The 18,679-nt window shown below is 43.7% G+C and overlaps 2 protein-coding genes across 2 annotated transcripts in view; one reads left to right on the forward strand and one right to left on the reverse strand.

Annotated features, from left to right (window-relative positions):
- NUDC (nuclear distribution C, dynein complex regulator) overlaps window positions 1–4,774 on the reverse strand; it is a 35,528-nt gene extending 30,754 nt beyond the window's left edge. Inside the window, exon 1 of the mRNA XM_044285279.1 lies at window positions 4,598–4,774. Coding sequence (XP_044141214.1) covers window positions 4,598–4,678 — 81 coding nt within the window. The 5' untranslated portion in view covers window positions 4,679–4,774. The remainder of the gene's footprint in view (window positions 1–4,597) is intronic.
- Window positions 4,775–5,064: 290 nt separating this feature from the next.
- On the forward strand, window positions 5,065–12,498 carry GPATCH3 (G-patch domain containing 3). Its single transcript, XM_044286170.1, has 6 exons — window positions 5,065–5,456; window positions 8,122–8,540; window positions 9,722–9,896; window positions 10,131–10,309; window positions 11,138–11,265; window positions 11,417–12,498. The coding sequence occupies exons 1-6, from the start codon at window positions 5,108–5,110 to the stop codon at window positions 11,586–11,588; spliced, it is 1,422 nt and encodes a 473-aa protein (XP_044142105.1). The 5' UTR covers window positions 5,065–5,107; the 3' UTR covers window positions 11,589–12,498.
- Window positions 12,499–18,679: the final 6,181 nt, after the last annotated feature.

Consider the following 18,679-nt stretch of genomic DNA (forward strand, 5'->3'; position numbering starts at 1 on the left):
GTTCTGACAGATCCAGCAGGCAGTTCCGGAACTGCCTGCCGGAATCCTCTGCCACAAGTGTGAAAGTACCCTTAAAGGGGTTGGCCCATCTAGGAGTTGATGGCATATCACTAGAATATGCCACAAATGTCAGATAGTAGCAGGTCCCACTCCTATCTCCAAAACAGGCTGCCCGTGGTGATGGTAGAGCACACCTTACATGCACGTCCACTCTCTATTCATCGCTCCGTTCATGGGAGTTCCAAAAAATTGTTGAGTAAACACCCTCAGCTGTTTTCCTTAGTCCTATAGCTTTGAATGGAGACAGCAATGCGCAGGAATGGCCAACTGTCCATTCGCCGCTATGGGACTGTTGGAAATAACTGGGAGCGCCAACAGGGGCATTCATTTTACTGGGACCTGTGTTAACTAGTGTTGAGCAAACTTGTGATTTCAAGTTCGGCGTACGTGATTCGAGTTATCTGAGAATTCAGTTATGGATTCCGCTACCACATAACTTATAGGGGGCATACTAAAAGGAATGCCCATAGAGAATAATGGAAATGTAATATTTGAATTAGAGACAAAGCCATTCCACATAATAATTAGCAGACATACTCTCCAAATTCAGTGGGATTATTTAATGTTCAGATTAAGTGGAATTATCACTGTTTTCTGCAGAATGACTAGGGTGAAAGACACAATGGAAAGCCCATAGACTATAATGGGTAGTAAAATTTGATTTGAACCATTTAACATATCAAGTAAATCTTTAGCAGACATACTCTTCAAATTCAGTGTGATTATTAAAATTGAGATTAAGTGGGATAATCATTGGTGTCAATGGAATGCCCATAGACTATAATGGGAAGTAAACTAAGCTCATTTTCAGGTAAATCTGTGTTAGGCCTCATGCACACGACCGTTGTGTGCATCCGTGGCCGTTGTGCCGTTTTCCGTTTTTTTTTCGCTGACCCATTGACTTTCAATGGGTCCGTGGAAAAATCGGAAAATGCACCGTTTGGCAGCCACATCCGTGATCCGTGTTTCCTGGCCGTGAAAAAAAAAATAGGACCTGTCCTATTTTTTTCACGGCCAACGGTTCACGGACCCATTCAAGTCAATGGGTCCGTGAAAAATCACGGATGCACACAAGATTGTCATCCGCGTCCGTGATCCGTGTCCGTTTTTTCCTATCATTTCAATGGCAAACTTGATTTTTTTTTCATTTTTCATGTCCGTGGATCCTCCAAAAATCAAGGAAGACCCACGGACGAAAAAACGGTCACGGATCACGGACCTACGGACCCCGTTTTTGCGGACCTTCAAAAAAAAAAACGGTCGTGTGCATTAGGCCTTATATAGGAAATAGAGTAGCATATTGTAAAATGACAATTACCTTGGATTAACTGTTTTCTATAGAATGACTGACTGAACACAACGTCAAGTCTACAGCATCAAATATGTGCAGGATACAGTACATTTGAATACACCCTTAGGGTAGGGTCACACTGAGCGCATACGCAGTGTATTTGAGGCTGCGAGAAATGTGCGGTTCCTCTGTACAGATTTTGATAAATCTCCCCCTATGTTTTTAGATTGATCAATTTGTTGTAACATTGTTCTTGGTTTATTTACCCTTTTCTCTGACAATGTACTTTTCTACTTCATACACTCCCCTATGGCGCTGCCATTGTTCACCACTGCGTTCTTTTGTGTCTCGGAGTCTCATGTTTTCCTGCTGGGTCAGAAATGTCGATGTTTATTTGTACACTTTATTTTGACCCCTGCCCACTTCCCATTCCTTCTTTGCTTTTGCCTCCCTCCTATTTTTGATAGAGCTGCAATACCACACACAACCTGAGGACAGGTGTGGTGCCGTTTTTGGAAGAAAACTGTAGTTTTTCTAATCCTGGATAACCCCTTTAAATAAGAAAAATATTTACACATTTTCTATAAACTTAGTCATAATACCAACATGCTATAGGAGTTTCTTCAGTTCCCCCTACATTTTAGGCTACTTTCACACTAGCGTTCGATCGGATCCGTTCTGAACGGATCCGATCATATTAATGCAGACGGAGGCTCCGTTCAGTACGGATCCGTCTGCATTAATAACTTAGAAAATTTTCTAAGTGCGCAAGATGCCTGAGCGGATCCGTTCAGACTTTCAATGTAAAGTCAATGGGGGACGGATCCGCTTGAAGATTGAGCCATATGGTGTCATCTTCAAGCGGATCCGTTCCCATTGACTTACATTGTAAGTCTGAACGGATCCGCTCGCCTCCGCACGGCCAGGCGGACAGCTGAACGCTGCAAGCAGCATTCAGCTGTCCGCCTGGCCGTGCGGAGCGGAGGCTGAACGCCGCCAGACTGATGCAGTCTGAGCGGATCCGCTCCATTCAGACTGCATCAGGGCTGGACGGAGGCGTTCGGGTCCGCTCGTGAGCTCCTTCAAACGGAGCTCACGAGCGGACCGACGAACGCTAGTGTGAAACTAGCCTTACGAGTAAAATTCTGCTCAGGAATTACACTTGGAAATTATGATGCAGCAGAGTCCTATTGCAATCAGTGGGATTCCACTGCACACTACAGAATTTCAGCGGTGAAGCTTTCCACTGAAATCTCTGTCAAAAGTATAAACATGTTCATTCTTTCAGTGGAATATTGAGCGGAACGCACTGCCAGCTATAGGGAACGGCAATGACTGCGCTGCCCAAGCGCCGGCTAAATCAGTTGGGCGGGACGCATTTAAAATTTCCAAACTAAATTTCTCTGCATGGAAATTCCGTAGTGTACATGGACCCGTAGTTGCCCCATGTATCCTCCGCCCTAAAAAATGATCCCATTCCTAGTCCTGGGCCTATATTTGGCGAGGGGGAGGAAAGCGGTTGTGTCTTTAGTTCAAAAATTCAATTTCCATTATTCTCTATGGTTATTCCACTTCCCATTATACCCTTTGAATCCCCTTTATCTCCACTTTATTATTTCCCACTGAACTTGGAGATTATGTCTGCTAAAGATTTATTTGATATGTTGAATGGTTCACACTCCAAATCAAGTTTTACTTCCCATTATACTATATGGGCATTCCATTCTGTCATTCACATGTTATTCCATAGAAAACATCTTTAATCCCAGATCGTTTTAAATTTACAATGTGCTACTCTAACCAGGGAACACTTGCGGTAAAGGTTAACTTCCTACATAACACAGATTTACCTGGAAATGAGCTTATAGTTTACTTCCCATTATAGTCTATGGGCATTCCATTGTGTCATTCCTCTTGTCATTTCATAGAAACCAATGATAATCCCACTTAATCTCAATTTTAAATAATCCCACTGAATTTGAGTATGTCTGCTAAAGATTTACTTGATATGTTCAATGGTTCAGATACCAAGTCACGTTTTACTTCCCATTATAGTCTATGGGCATAATATCGCTAAATAAAACAGATTAACCTACAAATAAACTCATATTTTACCTCCCATTATAGTCTATGGGTATTCCATTGTGTCATTCACACTTGTCATTCCATAGAAAATAATGATAATCCCATCTAATCTCAATTTAGATCAATGCTACTGTGCTTGGAGCAGGGCCGGTGCAAGGATTTTAGCCACCCTAGGCAAAGATCTATTTTGCCGCCCCCTCATGACACGCACTCACTGACAGACACACACAGACACTCACTGACAGACACTCAATGACAGACACACATACATTTACTGACAGAAAGACAGACATACACTCACTGACATAAATACACAGGCAGAAACTCAGTCAGTCAACTCACCTCCCTGGGGTCCAGTGTGGTGCAGCTCCTCAGTCCTCCAGCGTGCCGTTTAGTATCCCGGGGCCGGAATGACGTCATATTCCTGCATCACAGATGGCGCGAGGGAGGAGTGGGGAGCTGCTATAACAGCCTCCCTTGCCGCCTGCCTTCTCTGGTAATTTACTGGCAGAGCAGGCACCTGCCATCAGGGTAAGCAGATGCCTGCTCTGCCATATTTAAGAAGGACCTCCACCTCCTGGCCCCCCCCTGTAACGGCGCTGGGGGCGGCTCAAGAGCCGCTCACCCAGGGCTGCAGCCCCAGTCAGAGGGAGCCCATCAGGGGGCGCCCCCAGCAGGCCAGCGCCATAGGCTAACGCAAAGTTCGCCTATATGGTTTCACCGGCCCTGCTTGGAGAGTATGCCTGCTAAAGATGTATTTGATGTGTCATATGGCTCTCTTCTCCATGGCCCATCCTTCTTCCCATTATACTCTATGGGCATTCCGTTTGGCTTCATTATAGTCTCTGTTCATTCTCTTCCCCTGTCAAAATCTATGGGCATTGTATTCTGTCATTGCTTTTAGTATGCCCCACTTATAGTCCATGGTAGCGGAATCCCATACTTTCCTTTTATGATCCACTCCTGATTTTGGTCTCTAAAGCTGCATCCAGAATCCTGACGTGTGGCATTACCATACCCCGAGGACTGTAGATGACTGGGAAGGATGTCTGGTGTGGGGCCGACCTCGGCAGAGATGCCGCACACCTTATGCCTTCCTGACGGTGCACCAGGCGGCAATGAATGAGATGCCTCCCTGTCGGGATGAATGAAGCCGCTCACCTCCTGGACGCCCCCCTCATGCTGCTGAGCCATCGCCAGCAACATCCCGTCAAACCGCTCATCATCCGCTGCCGCCGCCATACTGCTCAGCTCAGCACACGCTGCACGGTTTCCGTGTAACCTGAAAGCTTCGTCTCAGTCCCCCAGTGCCCAACCAATCAACGCAGACCTGACCTCATTGCTATAGCGACGCAAACTGAAGCTGACGACGCTCTGTACCAGGGTCTAGAAGAGTTCTAGGTAGCGCTCTATGGTTTTAGGCTAGACAGGATTGGTTAGCTGGGAACTGTGCTGCCCAATGAGAAGGCAGCTCTGGAAAGTTCTATGGGCGCAGTCTTTGTATTTAGAGGCGCTTGGAAGGATGACTTACTGTGTCACTCGCGCCTTCTCTACGGTTTAGAAGGCTAGTCAGTGAGATGGTGGGTTATAACGTGATCGCATTTCATTAAAATGGTTAAACTTGCTAGTCTTCCCCAACCAACATGGCGACAATTTTCTACCACCACCAAGATGGCGGATAGTCACATGACTCTGAACGGGAAAATGGAGGAAGCCTGTTCTCCGGTACTTTTTGTAGTCAGTGGAATACCCCCCATGTTCCGCTCCTCTCATATGCGACATTATTTCAGTCAGTTTACAGAAAGCGATGGCTTCGTGTGTTTTCACTATCGCCACCGACCGGAGCGGAGGGCACCGGCGGCTGAGAAATGTACGACCTGCTGCTGTCCGGTTACAGTCAGGCCGGAGAGGGCAGAGAGCTTCATGAGGATGTATCATGGGATGCCATGGCTGGACCCAGCAGGGAATCAAGTACCCGGGAGGTGCCTTATCCACAGAGTGCGGGATACTCCAGACGAGGGTATGTACACTGCACTGACGTCATTGGGTTGTGAGATGACGTCATTTTATTTTTCTATCTGTGCTTTCAAAGACATTGATTCACAAGGAGCCAGTGCAAACAGATGGAACAGCATGCATGGTTGTATTCCTGTGATGTAATTCACCACGGACAATGACCATACAAGATGTCATTTCTAGGGCATTAGTTTATTGAGGCATGCTTATCAAATACATACAGCTTTTCAAGTTCAGCGTACAAGGTTCGGGTTATCTGAGAATTCAGTCATGGATTTAATTCTGCTACCACATAACTTATGGTCCGTGGTAGCGGAATCCATAACGGAATTCTTAGATAACCCGAACCTTGTACACTGAACTTGAAAACACAAATTCACACATTCTAACATATAGTCTTTTACAAAAAGTTACAGCAGATTTCGCCTGTTGCAATGCATAGGGTGAGATCCGCCCCAGAAGGTGCGTGTGCTCAAAGGTACGAATCCACAACAGCACGTCGGCAGGATCAGGTCAGAAATTGGGGGTGCCAGAAATCCCCCTAGAGATTCTACATTGTCAGAGTCCCCCACGGTATATGCCCCCTACTTATTCATCATTCTTTCAAGTTGCTGTCTTTTGTAAATTTAGTGAAGCCGCTCTCCCAGGCACAAGATGGCTGCAGATCACTAAACTCAGCATCGTGGGAGTTTGTGTCTTGTCTAATTTAGAAAACTGCAGCTTGAAATGAATGTGTTAAAAGAGACACGTAATCCTCCAGAAGACATGTTCCTCCAGAGGAAGGCTAAAAACCATCATGAGGCCAAAACCAATTTTCTGGAAAACAAATTCCTTCCCGACTTCAATCAGGGTTGTCCGAGTTAAAATGGTGGTGATGTTAAAATAATAAAAGGACTTATACTTGCCAGTCCCATCCCCTCTGCTGCTTCAGCACTGCCGCTCCGTTTCTCATGAAATTACCTTCTTGGCTGCAGGGATGACGTGCCCAGGTACCACACAAGATGGCTGCAGCCAATCTCTAGCCTCAGTGGTGTACAGCATGAGAACCCTGAGATCAGTGAAAGGCAGCAGCCGTAAATAAAGCCCAGCTGGGAGGATCGGAAAGGCAGTGCTCGATTTAAAGGGACACTGACAGGCCTTCTGAGCATAATTAGCTCTTTATATGCCCCCCTAGGTCTTATAATAAGTTTCCAATTCATATAAGTATTATCCCTGTGCGCATTGTAAAACGTTAAAAATAATCTTTATAATCCCCTGTCCTTTCTGCCCAAGGGGCGTTCTTTGTGCCCAGCCGCGTCCCAACTGCCGGATCCTTAGACATGCCCATCTCATTAGTATTTACTTGGCGCAATGTGATCCCGGCGAGCAAGGGTGCCGGGCGCATGCGCAGGATCTCCGAATGTCGGGGACAGGAAAATACCGCCCAGCAAAGTGAATACTAATGAGATGGGCGTGTCTAAGGATCCGGCAGTTGGGACGCGGCTGGGCACAAATGCGGCACAAAGAACGCCCCTTGGGCAGAAAGCACAGGGGATTATAAAGATTATTTTTAACGTTTTACAATGCGCACAGGGATAATACTTATATGAATTGGAAACTTATTAGAAGACCTAGGGGGGGCATATAAAGATCTAATTATGCTCAGAAGGCCTGTCAGTGTCCCTTTAAATCGGTGAGGTTTTTTAATTTTAACATTATTCCTGCCTGTTTTCACTAATTGTATTTTTATTTTATTTTTTAACATGGACAACACCTTACATTACTCTTTGTAAAATTTATAGGGGAGTAGGCAGGTCTTAAAGAGGACCTGTCACAGCTCCTGACATGCCTGTTTTAATAGCTTTATGCATTCCCCATGTAATACCGATTCTGGAACATATATTATTATTACTATGATGTGCCATTCCTGTATTATTTCTACTAGAAGTTATGAATGAATTGCTAGCAGCAGTCTGCACAGTCTGAAAATGGCAGCACTGATTGGACAGAGTGAGTCTGTGCAGGAACACACCGCCAACTGGTAACACCCCTCTGTACTCTCACTACAGACTGCTAGCATTTCATTCATAACTTCTAGTAGAAATAATACAGGAATGGCACATCATAGAGACATATGAATAGATGCTCCAGAATTGTTATTACATGGGGAATGCATGAAGCTATTAAAACAGGCATGTCAGGCAGTCTGCAGTAAAGGTACTGTTGGGTTTTACCATTAGCAGATGTGTCTGACTCTTTCCAATCAGTGCTGCTGGTGTCAGACTGTGCAGGGACACACTCCCAACTGGTAACACCCATCTGTACCTTTACTGCATTCTGGTAGAAATAACAGAGGAATGGCACAAGATAGAGTCAAGAATAGATGCTCTAGAATTATTACAAGGAGAATGCAAGTGGTTACTACAAAAGACATGGCAGTAGAAGTGACAGGTCTTCTTTAAAAACAAGGAATGATGTTGCAGCCAATAGTGCTTGAATGGCACGTGATCAGAGGCCAGTGATTGGCGGAGTGGTCATGTAAACAACAGATGTGACATCATTACTTCTGGTCTGACAGGGACCAGACCCACAACGCCGGATCGGAAAGACCGTTAGCAGGTGAGTTTAGCCTCCTCCTTTGGGCTGCTGTGTTGGACCACCCCTTTAATTGTCTTGTCTTTCTTCTTCAGACCCCCAGGACTTCCCCTACAAGACTCGACGTGAATTGTTGGGACCCCGATGTTCTGTGGACGCAGAGAAGCATGTAACATCGGCAGAGCTGCTCAGAATGCCAGAGCTTAAACCTCCTGCGCTCATGCCACAAGGAAATGTTGGTACCCCCGTGGGTGTATTCTTGCAGCTAATTCGATCGTGCCGCTTGCCACCTAAGCTCATAACTCGACTGGGTCTGAAGTTTCGTCGTTCAGGGCGGCGTTACAGCAGTGTTCCTTATGTTTATACTGGAACAGAGACCTCCGAAAAAGAGGAGGGTGTCTACACTGCTAATGGACATGAGATCAGTGAAGGAGGCAGACTTGGATCAAATGTGTCTGAATCGGATCTTCCTAAAGAAGAGAATGACACTGAGGAGAAGTCCCACTCTGAAGATGTAAGTCCTGGATGGCTGGGGAAGGTCCCGCATGTGGCATATTCATTTTTTTTTTTTTTATAAGAGATAGACACTCATATGTATCTTTTGATCTTTAGGTGCCATGCTAGAGACAGGGCTTGGCTTTGCAGTTTAAAAATCATATTTTATAATTATCATATTTTACTCATTTTGGGATAAATTCATGTTTTTCTTTTTAATAATTCTCCTGTCTATAGGTGCAGCTGATCACTTTATTGTTTTTACAGGTATTGTTTAGTAGCTGCCCCTTCATTGTGCTGATTGTGAAGGTCCCAGAGGTCAAACTCTTTTAAGGGGAACCTGTCACCAGCGACCTCCCTGTCAGACTGTTTGCTCAGACACAAAGCTGTGGTTCATCGGATTAAAACAGTTTTTCTTTTGTTAGGCCCCATTCACACAACTGTATCTGTTTTGCGGTCTGCAAAACACTGATACCGGCTGCATTCAGTCCCGCAACTTCTGCTGTATGTTATAAATGCCTATTCTTGTCTGCAAAACGAATGTGTGGGGCCGCAGAACGGATGACATATGGATGAATGGGTCTGCAACATATGCGGATGGGGACAGAAAATACGGTTGGGTGAATGGAATGAATGAATCCGAGGCTCCATTCCAGAGTCCTACTTTTTCTTAATATGCAAATTAGTCCTTTGGTGCAATGAGGGTATCACCATTGCTCTTGTTTCACCCAAGCTCTGCTCCTTTCTGTGGCCAGCCCTTCCCTGGCTACTTTCCTACTGCCTGGCCCTGTCCATCAAAGCAGGATAGGATTGGCTGGCCACAGCAAGGAGAGGAGCTTGGTTGCAACAGAGCAGTGGTGACACCCTCATTGTGCCATTGGCCTAATGTGCATATTAGGAAAAGTATCATAACTTGGGGACGGAGGCTCAAATCAACAAAAGACAAACAACGCGGAGGTATGTGTCTATGCAAACAGTTGGATAGGGAGGTGACAGATTCCCTTTAAGGTTCATATATGAGAACTAGATAAAATTATATATATATATATATATATATATATATATATATATATATTTTTTTTTTTTTTTTTTTTTTAGTTCAGCCAAAAATTTCCCATACAGCAGTCCCTGCAGGGAAATGTGGTACATGGATAGGCTATCAGGACGATACTTACTCCTTTTTGTTTTTGTCTTTTGAAGGATAACGACACTTGCGAAGAATGGGAGCGACATGAAGCCTTACATGAAGATGTCACTTCACAAGAGCGGTCAAAAGAACGGCTGTATGAGGAAGAAATTGAGCTAAAATGGGAGAAGGGTGGCTCAGGACTGGTGTTCTACACAGATGCCCAGCTATGGCAGGAGCAGGAGGGGGGTAAGTCGTGTTCCCTGAACTATGTACATTTTCTTTATATATGTATGTACCTCGTGGCCTCCTAAATCCGGTCTACATATACTATTAAAATGATTCCACACAGACCTTCCATTGCCAACCAAAAAAAGAGCAGCAAATGTTGGTGTTACAGTTTGGCCTTCAGCAAATTGGGGCAGATTTATCAGACTTGTCCTTGTTAACCCCCTTCGATTTTCTTTTTGTTCATCTTTCCAGATTTTGATGAACAGACGGCTGATGATTGGGATGTGGACATGAGTGAGTATTATGAGCCTGGTACTGGAGATAAGGATGCCAAAGATTTTGTGAAGATGCGAGCTGAGACAAGAAGGCGAGAAGGACTGGACACAGCTGGGCAGAGACTTGATCTGGGTGGCTTTGAACGGTATACAAAGGTGAGAATTAGCTTCCCCTTGTGATGAATAATGCTGGAATTATCCACTCTAAAAACTGCATGTATGATCGGCCCATAGGGCTCTTTCACACGAGCGGATCCAGTGTGTGGAATTCGCTGCATAAAAGAGAGTCAAGCCCCATCCAGACAGCAGTGACACAGAGCATTAACATGATTGATAATGCTCTTTGCTTCTCTGTGATCTTTTTACTACAAAATCACTGTGACAACTTTTATCTCACTGTGATTTTGTAGTAAAAAGGTCACAGAGAGGCAAAGAGCATTATCAATCATGTTACTGCTCTGTGTCTCCGCTGTCCAGAACGGGGCTTGGCTCTCTTTAACGCAGCAGATTACCCGCACGGGATCCGCTCGTGTGAAAGAGCCCTAAGGGTCCTTTCACTTCTACATTGGAAGCTCCGTTCGGTGTTTCCGTCACAAACATGGCAGAGATAAAAGTTCTCCAAGCAGGACTTTTTTTCTCTGCAAAAAAAAAAAAATGTTCAGAACAAAAACCGAACTGATTCCATTATGGTCAATGGGATCTGTTAGGTTTTGTTCCTGTCAGTTATGTGCTGGACCCAGCACTTCCGTTATTTTCGTTCTTCCGCTCCTATAACAAAGCAGAAGAACGTAAATAAGTTCTGATGTAAAAGCAGCCTAAGTCCGAAGCTGCTCCATTTTATTTTTATATTTGGGATGCAGTGGGGCACTAAGAAATGGTTTATGCAGGTGAACGTGGTCCTGAGACACCTATAAATCCTTACTCCAGCACTGTTTGATTGGTGAACAGCAGATATAAATTGGCTTACTTACGTTCTATTTTCAGGGAGTTGGGCGAAAGTTAATGGAGCGTCAAGGCTGGACTGATGGAGAAGGACTTGGTTCAAGTGGAGCAGGAATGCCAGAGGCATTGGAGAATGAAGGACAGCATCCAAAATGCAAATATGGCTTTGGGTAAGTGTCTAGTTTAGTCAACTAATAATTGATATGTCTATTAACCCCCTCCCCTTTACTTTCTCTACTCCCTAATGCACTTTAATCAAATATTTCATAGAGAACGGATTGCTGATTTTTAGCTTGTAATTCTTGGTTACTGTTTTAATAGGTATCACGGGGAAAAACTGTCAACTTTCTGTCCAAAACAGAAGAAACCAAGGCATTACATCTCCACAGTGTATGATGAGCCACAAGAAGAAGACATGGGGGACACATTATTGCGTCGCCAACCTTCTACAACCCTGAAACACCGGAACAATCGGATGAGTGCTGGACAATGAGTGCTGGACAATATTGTGCTATTTGGTTAACAGCAACTATATAAATTGCTCACCACCAAAGTTCTAATGCCCTCAGAACAATCCATGTAGATCGTGGTAGGTTGGCAGCGCTCACCTTATGAATACAAGGGACTCATATTGTCATGAGTTCTCTGTTCTCTATCTTTGCTGCTATTTTAAAGAGGATCTATGAACTCTGCTGATTTCCTCATAAACAAACAATTCTGGACCATCTACTGTATTCCTACAGGAAGTGTGCATTCTAGAGTTCTGTTACTCCGTGAGATCTATGAATACATTGACGACTACATGTTACCATGTGTAGGGACACCTCCCTTTGATGAGGCAAATGGGAACACCCTGTTAATTCATTTCTAGTTTTCTAGGAGGGATAACAGAGGCGTGTGTGTGCCCTACATACCCTGATACTTAGTTTATAAAGTCTGGACTCATGAAAAGTTCTCTTTAAACAGAAGAAACAAGTCAGGAGTGGTAACAGGTTATTAGGCCATTATTTATGCAATTTGGTCTAAAAGTATAGCGGATCTGTCCTTATGCCGACAGATCCACTTTAAAGAGTATATTTTAGCAGGATCAACTCTATTTAAACCAGGCATCTTGTGTCGTAGGGTTGATCCTGCTTATTAAAATATCTGTTTTGGGAAAATTGGATGGGGCATTCCTGAGACGAAAGACTTATATTGCCTTTGAAAAATAAGGCTTCAATACACGGGCCTAGTCCCCATAGTTCACCTCAGCATTCAAGTGCTGGCCATGCCAATTGGTGCACTGAAGCCCTTGTTATATTTTTATGACTGTACTCTCAGGTCATTTTATACTGTTTTATCATTGTAATTTATTTTTGCAGATTTGCATAACCTATTTTACTTTATTAAATGTGTAAAATGTACAACATTTTATGTTCTTATTATGAACATGTAGTTTAAAGATAGCAAATTTCATGACATTCCAGATGAAGAAAAATTATTAGGGAGTGAATCGTTCCTTCTGAAATTTCCCCAAAAGTTTGGAACCCAACTCTTTCTGAATAACTACCCTTTAACAGAGCTGAGCAAAGGAAATTTGCTTGGCTGGCTGAGAGGCCTTGGTTGGGGTGCTATTTCTCCTTATGGAGGGAGCCAAGCATGCATGAGGAGTATCGTAAGCCAGTCATCACTCTTCTGGTTTTCTGGGAAAAATGTATGAAAATTAGCACAAAATGAGAGCGTACCCCCCAGACAATGCATATATTTTGTCCCGAATAGCATACTAGTTCTCTCTCTCCATTATTTTTGTTTTATTTTGTTTTTGGGAAAGGGTGTGTATGAAGGGGGGGGGGGGAGGGTTGGGGGAGTGCTTGTCATTAGTCTTCACTGTATGTCAAAATTGACAGAACAACCCTTATTTTATGAGTCTGTATAATTACAGCAATACCAAATTTATATAGTTTATTTTTTTATTCTGTATTTTTATATAAAAAAAATTGGGAAAAGCGGCAATTTGAATTTTTTATTTTGTGTTTAACCCCTTCCTGACCGCAATCCGTATATATACGTGATAGCTGCACATACCCCGTGCAGCTACCACGTATATAAACGTTCTGGCATCTCTTTAATCCAAGCGCTGCAAAGCACTTGGATTAAAGCTTCTGCCCCTGCCCTGTATGCTGTCATGGACAGCATACAGTGCAGTAATGCCGGCAAGGGACCAATCAGAGTGGCCCCTTGCCGGCAATCGATCCGATTGGTTAGTCTGTGCAGACTAACCAATCGGATCGCGGCAGTGTTAAAATGCTGGTTTCATGCCGTGATAAATAAAGATTTGTTAAAAAAAAAAATGCTGGTTTCAGGCTCTGATCTGCGCTCTGCAGATCAGAGCCTGAAAGCAGATAGTGTTCCTCATACACCCCACCCCCCGATCTGTGCCGCTCTAAGCCCATGGTGCCTCTCTGTGCCTCGCCGATCTGTGCCCTCATCTCCTTCCTGCCATGCGATCCGCCCCCTCCCCACCCCCTGCATTAATTTTCTAGCCGCCCCTCCTGTAGTCTGTACCCCCCGACTTATCCTCCCCTTCCAGCGCTGCCCCCGATTCCCCATTCTGTGTGTGATGGCGGCGGCTCCATTCCTGAGCTGCCGCCATCAGCAGAGTGTCAGCTCTATGCTGACACTCTCCTGTAACCCCATAGATGCCGCGGTTGCGGCATCCATGAGGTTAACAGAGGGAGGGTGCTCCCTCTCTCCACCATCGGGGCTGCAGCGCTGTGATTGCAGCGCCCGATGGTTGCCATAGCAACCGGACGCTTTGCAAAAGCGTCCGGTTGCCATGGCAAAGGTGTCCAGTGCTGCCACCTACAGGCAATCTGGAAGTATTATACTTTGCAATGCAAGAGCATTGCAAAGTATAGTACAACTATCAGCCCCACTGGATCTTCAAGATCCAAGAGGGAACTGATAAAAAAAAAAGTGAAAATAATAAAAGTAAAAATAAATCAATAAATAAATAAAAATGTAAATAAAAAAAAGACATTGCCTTTTCCTATGAAAAAATAAAATACACATATTAGGTGTCACCGCGTCCGTAACGACCGTTTCTATAAATATATCACATGATGGACCCCGTCCGATAAACACCATAAAAATAAAATCAAAAAACAGTGCCATAAAAGCTATTTTTGTCACCTTACATCACAAAAAGTGCAACAGCAAGCGATCAAAAAGGCTTATGACCCCCAAAATAGTACCAATCAAACCGTCACCTCGTCCCGCAAAAAATGATACCCTATTTAAGACAATCGCCCAAAAAATAAAAAAGCTATGGCTCTCAGACTATAGAGACACTAAAACATAATTTTTTTTTTGTTTCAGAAATGCTACTATTGTGTAAAACTTAAATAAATAAGAAAAAGTATACATATTAGGTATTGCCACGTCCGTAACGATCTTCTCTATAAAACTATCACATGACCTAACTCAGATGAACGTTGTAAAAATAAATAAATGAAAACAGTTCCAAAACAGCCAATTTTTGGGTCACCTTGCCCCATAAAGTGTAATAATGAATGATCAAAAAATCCTATGTACCCAAAAATGGTACCAATAAAAACCTCAACACTTTCTGCAAAAAACGAGCTCCTGCACAAGACGATCGGCAGAAAAATTAAAAACATATGGCGTTCAGAAAACCAATCCAGCACAATCTACCTTCCAAAAACCGTATGGCATTCCTTTCCTTCTGCGCCCTACTGTGTGCCCGTACAGCAGTTTACGACCACATGTGGGGTGTTTCTGTAAACTGCGGAATCAGGGTAATAAATATTGAGTTTTGTTTGGCTGTTAACCCTCAATGTGTTAAAGAAAAAAAATATATAAAATGGAAAATCTGCCCAAAAAGTGAAATTTTTAAATTTCACCTTTATTTTCCTTTAATTCTTGTGGAACGCCTAAAGGGTTAACAAAGTTTGTAAAATTAGTTTTGAGTAACTTGGGGGGTGTAGTTTCTATAAGGGGGTCATTTATGGGGGTTTCCCCACTATGTAAGCCCCACAAAGGTACTTCAGACCTGAACTGGTCCTTAAAAAGTGGGTTTGGGAAGTTTTCTTAAAAATTGTAAGAATTGCTTCTAAACTTCTAAGCCTTCTAACGTCCTAAAAAAATAAAATGACATTTCCAAAATGATGCCAACATAAAGTAGACATATGGGGAATGTTAAGTAATAAATATTTTATTAGGTATCACTTTCTGTTTTAGAAGCAGAGAAATTGAAATTTGGAAAATTGTGAATTTTTCCAAATTTTGGGTAAATTTGGGATCTTTTCATAAATAAAGGTGAAATATATTGACTCAAATATATGACTATCATGAAGTACAATGTGTCACGAGAAAACAATCTCAGAATGGCGTGGATAAGTAAAAGTGTTCCAAAGCTATTACCACATAAAGTGACACATGTCAGATTTGTAAATTTTGACCTGGATACTGGGGCATCAATGACCCTTGGTCATGAAAGGGTTAATATATACAGTACAGACCAGTGCGATTTGCTGGAGACTGAGGGAAGAGCGAGCATCTGACGTCACTGGGCTCGGCGCATGCCCAGTGACGACTATGGAGCTCCTGCCCTCAGTCTCAAGCAAATCGCACTGGCGCAGTCCTCAGTGGGTACTGCGTCTGCGCAAGGCTTCGCTCGGCCGTCAGGGAGGGGGAGGAGAAGGATAAGACGCTGTGGGCGGTTAGGGATTCAGGAGGAAGGCGTTTTGGGCACTGCAGGGGGGCGTTACTGGGCGCACAAAGTGGAACATAACGCCCCTCTGGGCACCTTCAGGATTAATTAGCATAATTTTTCAACAAAACTACTGGACGGATTACAGTATAGAACAGCAAAGCCGATTCAAGGTAATCTGTGGCGCATGACTGGTTTAAAATCTGAATTTGTGTTATGAGAGGTGACAGAATCCCTTTAAGAGGAGACTGTGTGAATCAGGCCTTCATGGTAGAATATCTGCTAGGAAACCACTGCTAAGGACAGGCAACAAGCAGAAGAGACTTGTTTGGGCTAAAGAACACAAGGAATGGACATTAGACCAGTGGAAATCTGTGCTTTGGTCTGATGAGTCCAAATTTGAGATCTTTGGTTCCAACCACCGTGTCTTTGTGCGACGCAGAAAAGGTGAACGGATGGACTCTACATGCCTGGTTCCCACCGTGAAGCATGGAGGAGGTGTGATGGTGTGGGGGTGCTTTGCTGGTGACACTGTTGGGGATTTATTCAAAATTGAAGGCATACTGAACCAGCATGGCTACCACAGCATCTTGCAGCGGCATGCTATTCCATCCGGTTTCCGTTTAGTTGGACCATCATTTATTTTTCAACAGGACAATGACCCCAAACACACCTCCAGGCTGTGTAAGGCCTATTTGACCATGAAGGAGAGTGATGGGGTGCTGCGCTAGATGACCTGGCCTCCACAGTCACCGGACCTGAACCCAATCGAGATGGTTTGGGGTGAGCTGGACCACAGAGTGAAGGCAAAAGGGCCAACAAGTGCTAAGCATCTCTGGGAACTCCTTCAAGACTGTTGGAAGACCATTTCAGATGACTACCTCTTGAAGCTCATCAAGAGAATGCCAAGAGTGTGCAAAGCAGTAATCAAAGCAAAAGGTGGCTACTTTGAAGAACCTAGAATATGACATATTTTCAGTTGTTTCACACTTTTTTGTTATGTATATAATTCCACATGTGTTAATTCATAGTTTAGATGCCTTCAGTGTGAATCTACAATTTTCATAGTCATGAAAATAAAGAAAAATCTTTGAATGAGAAGGTGTGTCCAAACTTTTGGTCTGTACTGTATATTTTTTTTAACCCCTTAAGGACGCAGGGCGTACCGGTACGTCCTAACTTTAAATCGGGATTCCGGCGCCGCAGGGGTTAATTGGAACGGGCTGCCGGCTGAAATCATTCAGCCGGCATCCCGTAACAACGCAGGGGGGGTCATTTGACCCCCGTATCGGCGATCACAGAAAACCGCAGGTCAATCCAGACCTGCGGTTTTCTGCGTTTCTGGTCCATTCGGGTCTCCTGTGACCCGATGAACCGGAAAAAGACTGCGATTGGTGGCGTGATTATACACCACCAATCGCAGTACGAAGATTTGGAGAGGCGGTGCTGGCCCTGGTGCTGAACACCGCTGTCCAGAGTGCTGATTGGTGCAGGGGAGAGAGGCGCGAGATTCAAACTTCCTGCGCTCCTCTCTCCCCTCCTCTTCCTGTCCAGCACCAGCTCCTGCGTCCCCCTAAAATCGGCATCCATCACCCTCCTGCACCCATCGCCATCCAGGTAGGTTAGGGTCAGTGAGGGAGAGGCACCGTTTGGCAGGGAAAGAAGGGAAAAGTTAGTTAGGAAAAAAAACTAAAACTTTTATCTAATTCTTTCTTTGTTTCATCTCTCAGACCCCAGACCCCCCCCCCCCCTTGGGAACTTCATACGGTTTCTGGAAGGCAGATTTTGATGGACTGTTTTTTTTTTTTGACACCATGTCCCATTAGAAGCCCCCCCTGATGTAGCCTAGACTAGAAACTCCAAAAAATGACCCCATCTAAGAAACTACACCCCTCAAGGTATTCAAAAGTTACTTTACAAATTATGTTAACCCTTTAAGTGTTCCACAAAACTAAATAGCGAATGTAGAAACAATTTTAGAATTAAAAATTTTTGTTACCTTGCCTCAAAAAATAGTAATATAGAGCAACCAAAAATCATATTTACCCCTAAAATAGTCCCAAAACAACAACCACCTTATCCCGTAGTTTCCTAGATGGGGTCACTTTTATGGAGTTTCTACCCTAGGGGTGCATCAAGGGGGTGTAAATAAACCAGTCCAGCAAAATCTGCCTTCCAAAAACCATATGGCGTTCCCCTTCTTCTATGTCCTGCCGTTTAGCCAAATAGTAGTTTACGACCACATATGGGGTGTTTCTGCAAACTACAGAATCAGGGCAACCCATTTTGAGTTTTGTTTGGCTGTTAACCCATTTTTTCCAGTAATAAAATAAGGGTTAAAATGGAAAAATTTTCCAAAAAATAGAAATTTCGAAATTGTTTCTCCATCTGCCATTAACTCTTGTGGAACACCTAAAGGGTTAACAAAGTTTGTAAACCCAGTTTTGAATACCTTGAGGGGTGTACTTTCTTAGAGGGAGTCACTTTTTTGAAATTTCTATTCTAGGGGTGCAACGGGGGGGCTTGAAATGGGACATGGCATAAACAAAACCAGTCCTGCAAAATCTGCCTTCCCAAACCCATATGGTGTTCCCCTCCTTCTATGTGCTACCATTCGGCCAAACAGTAGTTTACGACCACATATGGGGTGTTTCTGCAAACTACAGAATCAGGGCAACCCATTTTGAGTTTTATTTGGCTGTTAACCCTTGTTTTATTTCTGGAAAAAATTGATTATATTGGAAAATTTTCAAAAAAAAAGAAATTTAGAAATTGTTTCTCAATCTGCCATTAACTCTTGTGGAAGACCTAAAGGGTTAATAAAGCTTGAAAAAACAGTTTTGAATACCTTGAGGGGTGTAGTTTCTAGAATG

Source organism: Bufo gargarizans, chromosome 3 (assembly GCF_014858855.1).
Source record: "Bufo gargarizans isolate SCDJY-AF-19 chromosome 3, ASM1485885v1, whole genome shotgun sequence".
In the NCBI taxonomy this organism is placed as follows: Eukaryota; Metazoa; Chordata; class Amphibia; order Anura; family Bufonidae; genus Bufo; species Bufo gargarizans.